Raw genomic sequence first — 8,324 nt, 5'->3', positions numbered from 1 at the left:
GGTGTTTTTACTCTAAATTCAGAAAAGGTAGATTTCTTCTTTTGAGAGAAATTCTGTATCAATGTATACACACCTTAAAATTCTTTTTAAACTACACAGTATAATATACAAATGTGTTAGGACTTCATTTAGGCCCTGTGGACAAATCTGAATTACTCTTGATTATTGCAGCTACAGTAATGTTAGAAGGAACCCCTAAATCCTCAGGTTAAAGCTATGCCCTTTTCACTGTTCCCTGTTACCCCAAGCTTCTAAGAAACAGCCAGACTTAGTATGAGTTATATCTACTTTATTTAAAAGCCTTACTAAATAGTTAAAGGACACTTTCATCTTAATAAAATATTAGAAATGTTTTCCCCTAAAAATGTTCAAAGGCCAATAGTGTAGGGACATGGTCTGCAGCCAGAGTGACACCTGAACTTCATGGACCTTGTGAACCTTCCTGAGTCTTCATGACCTGTGTGCTGCTCTCCTCCTGCTTAGAAGGTGTCCGTCCCCGAGGACTCGGCGCCGCCATGCATGGAGCTGGTGCTCAGGGACTGAGAGCAGTCCTCAAGGTTTGCAGAGGGTAGCGTCACAGACATCCTGGCGGGTGACACATGTGCAATGAGGAGCGGATCTGCCGGGCCACCTGTACAAAGGAGAAAGGCATTCAGACAGCGGCTGACTGCACAGTGCTCTCCTCTGTCCACACAGTAGGGGAGACCCTGAAAATAAGGGTGGCATACAAGATGTCTTTTCTCAAGTTGCTTGGAATTTCCCTTCACTGTGGATCTCTTGAAAGCAACATTTTTACAGAAGAATGGGCAATAAAAATTATGGTACACAAGACTGGGCTTTTTCCCTCACTGAATTCACACAGAGGAGAAGAAAGGGTCAGCAGGAGTAGACGGGAGATTAAAGGGGGAATTGTCACAGCTGTGTATGAAACTGTCAAAAGGGTTACTATACAACTGTAGTATAGATGCTAAGTCAGACTGCTAGAGCTAGTCCCTGCTAATGTCACTTGGGATGAATCACCATTTACCACTCCAAAGTTCAGTGTTTTCGTGTTAAATAGAACAGAGCCCACCTTGCAGAGCACATGGAACCCGACCTCAGAGCGGAGCTCAGCACTGCCCACATCATTCCAACCCCCAAACACCACTGCAGTGAGTGCTCAGAGACAGAGCCACTGTCCCCATGGAAGAGCCCGATGTCACTCTCACTGCATGAGTGACTGCAAGACAACAGCTGCAGTGGGTGTGCGCTACTGATTACAGAATGACTTCTAAAAAAAGCCGTGAGGAGGGGAGGAAGCACCTGAAGCCAGCATCATGGTGCTGGCCTCAAACCCCAGTCCTGAGAGCCGAAGGACGAGGACGGAGAACTGAAGTAGCCCATTTCAAAAGTAAAATGAAAGCATTCTAAACTGAAGTCCAAGTCCGTCAAAGCACTTTACCCTCCTCTTCCTCCTCCTCCATGGACTCTCAGCTCAGGATGAGCTCAGTAACTGCTCACTGACGTGTGCCGAACAAAGTGCATTATTAGTCAACATTTTTATACAACACTGTCTAAGAAAGAATGCTGAAGTGGTCATTCAAATAGCACTGACGCCAGGCGTGGTGGCGTACGCCTTTAATCCCAGCACTCGGGAGGCAGAGGCAGGCAGACTTCTGAGTTCGAGGCCAGTCTGGTCTACAAAGTGAGTTCCAGGACAGCCATGGCTACACAGAGAAACCCTGTCTTGAAAAAACCAAAAAAAAAAAAAAAAAAAGTACTGACATTTGACATGGAACCATTTCTTCTGTACAAAGAATTTTTCTTTCTTCTCCTTACATTAATTACATATGGGAAAAAAAAATCCTACTCCACATGTTGCACGCAGTATTAGACCTACAGGGATAGCATGAAAATCAAAATAACGGAACTCTGAAAAGCACGTCTAAAGATATTTAGAGGATATAATTATTGTTAAAATAAACTAATATTTTACAAAGCTATGTTCTAGAGTACACAAAATAACCAAAAGAAGCATCCAATAAAGAAACATCCAACAGCAGAGCTTAATCTATGGTGAAGTTATAACTTTGCACAGGACTGACTGGAGTCTACTGCTGACAGATGTCCCACCCAAATACTCCATTTCTCCCCAAGTAGCCTGAAGAACTCCATTCCTTGAGTTACTTAGCTATCCCATATGACATTGTTGCCATAGTTATCTAACTTAACAAAACTGCTTTATATAATCTATATGCATAAATTCACATATTAAATTATTTAATATGAGCCGGGTGTGGTGGCGCATGCCTTTAATCCCAGCACTCGGGAGGCAGAGGCAGGTGGATTTCTGAGTTCGAGGCNAGCCTGGTCTACAAAGTGAGTTCCAGGACAGNCAGGGCTATACAGAGAAACCCTGTCTCAAAAAACAAAAACAAAAACAAAAACAAAAACAAAAAACAAAAACAAAAAAAAATTATTTAATATGACCTCTTCTGATTAGCAAGTGACGCAAAAAATTATATAATTTCTTATAGTTGTCTCATAATTAAATACTAACTACAAACATTTTAAGGACCTTTCTCCCATCTCTTATCTAATAGTGATTCTGTGGGACACACCAGATGACCAAGAAAGATGTTGAACTGGCTTTTCAAAGGTGTGTGCTGTGTAAACATCTGTATGGAGCTGCTGTGCATCCAGAACTCAGACTGCATAGAGCGGACACAAGGATGGAAGATAACACCCATTCTCAAGATGTTCCTAACATCCCAGTGCAGATGGGGCGTGCACAATCAAAGTCACGTAGGAGTAGCTGTTGAGCTGGGACTTATAAGTGTTGGGAAGGCAATAACAGAAAGGAGACAAACAGAACACATTTAGGTTTGTGTGCAAGGGGCACTGTGTTCTGGTGCCAAATACTGATCTGAAAGAATCGTGAGCTCTGAAATGCTGACGAAGGCAGGGCCAGCCCCTGCATAAAGAAATGGAGAACTCACAAAACATTTCAAAGAAAATACTAATGTGAACAAATGCACTTTAGAAAAGATATATATAAGAATAAGCCCAGGGGTCTGTGGCAATGGTCAGAGAGTCAAGATAGTCTGGTGGGGGGGAGCCTGGCACTTAGGAAGCACTGAGCATGGGGCTGCTCAAATGGCAGGTCTGGTGGACCGAGCGGACAGGAATGAGAGGCCTATGGAGGTGTACAGAGGTCAGAGAGACTAGACTTGTTACCCCTGATCAGTATAGATGCCCACAAGATGCATGAATGGACTTTCCAGCAGGCAACTAGAATCAAAGCTTCCAAAGACCGGAGAGCAGTCAGCCACAGACAGATTAGTGTAATGGGCTACAATCGCCTAGAGGGTTAAGTGAAATGAGAACATGGCGAGGAGATGTTGGAAGTGCGGAGACACAGGGAGAGAAAGTCATAGGGAAGTATTCAGGAAGAGACTGTCAAAATCAAGTCGAGCGTAATTTGTCTAATTCAGAATTGGTGGAGCTTGTTTGTAACCGTCTTTAATTACAATAAAAAGGAACTGGAGGTAATTTCATGTTAGTGGTGTGTAGTGACAGTGGCAGCTAAGGAGAGGAACACTTCAAGCACTGGTTCCTTTCCTTTTTAAAACTCATGTGTGCATGTGTATATGATATGTATGGGGGCATATGCATGCCACAGCACACGTGTGAAGGTCGGAGGACAACTCTGCAGCTGGTTCTCTCCCTTTACCTTTATGTGGGTTTGGGGGATGGGACTCGAGTCACCAGGCTGGCACATCTCATGAGTCCAAAACAGTCCCTTTAGGATAGGTCATGATTAAGAACCCATGAGGTCAGCTTAAGAATGGGCTGCCACAGACTGTGCCCTGAAGGTTCCTATGCAGGGAGGGGTAAAGGATAATGGATAATGGGAAGGAAAGATAAGGGATAATGGAACAGGAGCCGGGCTCTCCTCCCCACCTCCCCCACAAACAGCAAGTGAGCATTTTCTGTGTGCCAGGCTTTGCTCTAGACTCTGCAGAACACAGCAGTGAAGAAAACAAAGGCTCCAACCTGCCTGACTTCACAAAGTGACTGGATGTGTGAAGGAACTGACAGCCAAATGAGGAAGGAAGAACACAAGGCATTAAAGCATCTAAAGAGAGGCAAGGGAAGGGCAGGGGAGACAGAGGAAGAGACTGCAGTTAGCCACATACATTTTCTGAACCCCCATTCTCAGCTGTGAGAGCTGTAACCCAGTTACAGTTACAGAAAGGTCACTCAAGTAAGTCAGCTCTTACTCCTAGGTACTGAACAGGAGCCATCCCCACAGGTATCGGCCCTGGGGGAGGGCTACAAAAGGCACTGTTCTTTATGGAGAATGAGTTTGCTGGAAACTAGCAAGAGAAAAAAGGAGGGCTGGGGATGGGCGTGGCTTAGTTTGTAGTGCTTGTCTCACACACACAACCTCGGGTTTCATCTCCAGCATATGTAAGCCATGTGTGCTATGAAATAGCAGCATTCAGGAGGGGCATGTGGTGGGGTTACAGTTAGCCAGCCTAATGACACCCTAAGCCTGGGCTATGTGAGACCCTCAGCCTGGGCTATGTGAGATCCTCTGCCTGGGCTAATGAGACCCTTTGCCTGGGCTAATGAGACCCTTTGCCTGGGCTACATACGCCCTTGTACTCTGGAAGGCCTCCAAGTAGTTATACCATGCTTTTACATAAAAATTATACCAATAAAAGGTACCATTTTATATAATGCTATTTGCTAATATTCACTCTAGGAAGATTTTTTTTTAAAGTTCATGAAAGTTTTTAAATAATCACAGCTTTAGAACTTTAAAAGAAAATTTTTTAGACGGGCTATTTTAAAAGTACCACTTGATTACTGTTAACAGACAAAAAGGCTAACACCTTCACACCCAGTTACAGCTGTCAGAGCAAAAGGAAAAAAAAAAAAAACATAAAGAACAGGACATCTTAATAAATCACCATTAGAGCAATATATATTTTTCTGCCTATATTAAATGTAGCTTGATGCTTTAAAGTTTAACTTTAGAACTTCCAGTTGTGTCATTACACTATGATGTCATTGTTTCAACAGCTGGTTTGGGGTCTGAACACAAGATGACTCCTTGATCCCAGGGGTTTGCAGTATGTCATTAAGCCTGGCATGCACTTAAGTTGGAGATGCCGGAGTCAGACTCTAGATCTGACACTTCCAGAGACATAACTTAATATACTTTTAAAACATTCAACATACCAAACTTTTGCTTTAAAATTCTGAAAATTCATATTTTCCACTCTTTGCTGCTGGGTTTGTAAGACTAAGAAATGCAAAACCTAAAAGCAATTTATGTGAAGTAAATCCACACTTTTTTTTTCCCAGACAGGGTCTGGGACTCACTCTGTAGACCAGGCTGGCCTCAGACTCACAGAGATCCACCTGCCTCTGCCTCCCGAGTGCTGGGATTAAGGTGTGCACCATCACACCTGACTCAATACAGAATTTTTAATGCTCATTTAGATATGTGTGTATTTATTACATGCATCTTAGAAATATTAATAATTACACATCTTACAAGTCTTCTGGGGTTAGAGAGTCTGGGGTTGTAGATTGTGAGTCTAAATCTTAACGCCTGGTGACCCATTATTAGACCTGTTACCTGTAAGCTAAGAGGACCCCACAAAACATGGCCTTTCACAACAGCTGAGACAGAGAGAAGCCTTTTCTGGGCAGCTCCAGAGATGGCCACAGAGTCAGAAATGCCTCATCCTGATACGTGTACTTGGCTCAAGACACATGTATAAATTACAGTGTTCTGCAAGATGACTACGCAGTGGTAAGACATTTTGACTGTCTTCATTTGGGCTTTTTTTTACACGTCAGAAAAGACTAGTTTCTTATAAGCTGTGGAGTTAAAGATTGAAAGAACCGACTGCAATCTTTAATCCAGGTCCATGGAATGTCCTAATTAGCCCAGGAGAATGAATATCATAAAACTATAAAAATTATTTCACCTATGTAGCGTTTGTGAAAGAGACACGTAGCCATAGCTGTCTGTGGGTCAATGGGTCTATGACTATTTTATTAAAAGATGCTTTTCTTAATTCTCTGAGCATTTAATATATTTTGACCATACTCATCCTCAACCCCCCCCCATCACCCCCACCTCGCCACGCCCCCAACATCAAGTTTTTCTTTTTTCATTTTATTTTATTCCTTTAAACCATTCACTTTAACAATACCCCAGCCTGGCAGGTAAAACCCACCCTGTGCGCTTTTCCCAGCAGCAATGGTAAAATGTTAGGAACGCCTTTCCTTGTCAATCCTGGACACTTGACTGTGTCACCTGCCAAGCTGTACTGTAATTAGTTCTTTATGTGTCTGTAATATCCAGTGAACAACATCTTCCTCAAGGGCATGGACAGGGACTGAGTGTCTTCCGAGTGACTAGTATAGTAGGCTCACAAGATGTTTTGTGTTTTGTTTTTTGAAACAGGGTCTTGGTACATAGCCCTGTCTGTCCTGAGACTCACTATGTATATTAGGTTGGCCTTGAACTCAAAGAGATCCACCTGCGTCTACCTCCCCAGTGCTGGAACTGAAGGGCTGAGCCACTGCACCCAGCCCAGCTAGCTCGTGCATCCGCCATGCTGTTAGGCATATGCCCCCAGGGACGGCTCATTTGCCTCTGTTGTCCACACAGTTCTAGCTTGATCCCAGGCACATAGGGGCTCTTGAAATCAAGTAGACTGACTGACAGACAGACAACCTGCTTCTTCCCCAAGAGCCTATGGCTCTTCTAACAGCCCGCTTGCACTTACCCCTGCCTGGTTTGTAAAACTAGCAACTATTCCCAACAACACAGTTGCTTTCCAGCTGTCTGAAAATGCTACAGCATTTCTGTGGTGTTTTATTAGGCTCTGGAAGCATTTTTCCCGTTCACCTTGGTCTCATCTTCTCTTGCTTCAATTCCTTGTGTAAGCAGCGGCTAACCTCTCTTGCTGCATTAAATTCTCCTCACATACTTAACCCAGCCTGCAGATTTTGCAACATCCTATCAGTGCTTGAGACCAAACAGGACATGTTTTGATGCAGAAGCACATTGGTTATGACACTCAGTCTCATGGGTAATGTTTTATATGCCTTCGCTTTCCACAATCACTAGAAACATTTTATCTTTCATACTTAAAGGAACATTTTAAACTGTTACAATACCTTATTCTATCCACTTGGTTATGAGCCATTTAATGGCTGCGCTATCCTCCTAACCTCCCATACCACAATCTGAAGCATGTCTCGGACATACAAGCCCTGCTATGCTTGAGTTTATTACTGCTTGTTTTTCAAATGGATTGACAAATGCTTATCTTAAAATTTACAATTTAAGACAAAAACGTAGTCGCTTACATAGGACAAAGGAAAGCCCAGGCACCTGTGAAAACAACCCCCGACCTTTTCTCTCACGCAGCAGTAGTTAATGGGAAAGACTTGTTTCTTCTTATGCCAGCTTCCAGCTGCTTCACTTTGTTTAAAACTGACTTCAAAGTTTAAACTCTATCCTGCCCCAACAAATAACCTTCCCCAGATGGAACTAGCCAAGTATTACCCTCAGCGGCTCTGAACACCACACCTGCAGCTTCTAATTCAGCAGTTTACACACTTTCCAAAGGGATGAAGACTTCTTTCCCTGGGTTCTAATGTACCTTTTAGAGAACTGATGTCCTTAATCCTGGGTGAGTATGCACACACTTTAGAAGGGCTAAAAATGGGCACCAGTGTTTCTACTGTGTTCCTGATAAGAGAGAAGGCACAGTACAAAAGTGCAAGAAACATTATGAGCTCCAAATTCAGGGCTTTTAAAAGCAGCAACCTCACCTGTACATATAGAGGCAAGACAAACACTGGACTCCTTCTTTGCCCTACCCACAGCACCCAGTGGAGCTATGTTAAAACAAAGCTCTGCTCCCCCACCCCCAGTAAAATATTAGTTAGAAATAATCACAATTCCTATTCACAAGAAAGAACTCAGGCCAAATGCACTTATCCCATTAGTTCCTCCCATGAAGCCAGGTCAGCAGATGCTTTGTCTAGTGACCCAGTAAAGAAGGAAGTCAACACATGAATGCAATGACTATCAGCAAAAGAAACCTTGCCTAACTGATTCTTATCCAGAAGATGAGATGAGAGGAAGCAAAGAGCCATGGATGACACTGCAGGTAATTGCAAAATTAATCCAATTCTTAAAAAACTGAGCGAAACTCACTGATAAGTGGATATTAGCCCAGAAACTTAGAATACCCAAGATACATTTTGCAAAACACAAGAAAACCAAGAAGGATGACCATCGTGTG

At 43.1% G+C, this 8,324-nt stretch overlaps 1 protein-coding gene across 3 annotated transcripts in view; it reads right to left on the bottom strand.

Annotated features, from left to right (window-relative positions):
• Positions 1-268: 268 nt before the first annotated feature.
• Kiaa0586 (KIAA0586 ortholog) overlaps positions 269-8,324 on the bottom strand; it is a 104,874-nt gene continuing 96,818 nt past the window's right edge. For 2 of the 3 annotated variants that reach the window (XM_021201596.1, XM_021201597.1), the window contains one exon: positions 269-631. In XM_021201596.1, coding sequence (XP_021057255.1) covers positions 480-631 — 152 coding nt within the window. In that variant the 3' untranslated portion in view covers positions 269-479. The remainder of the gene's footprint in view (positions 632-8,324) is intronic. The other variant, XM_029541001.1, reaches the window with a different exon arrangement.

This window comes from Mus pahari, chromosome 7 (genome assembly GCF_900095145.1).
Source record: "Mus pahari chromosome 7, PAHARI_EIJ_v1.1, whole genome shotgun sequence".
In the NCBI taxonomy this organism is placed as follows: Eukaryota; Metazoa; Chordata; class Mammalia; order Rodentia; family Muridae; genus Mus; species Mus pahari.
Note: the sequence above shows the minus strand (reverse complement) of the source record. Positions and strands in the feature narration are given on the sequence as shown.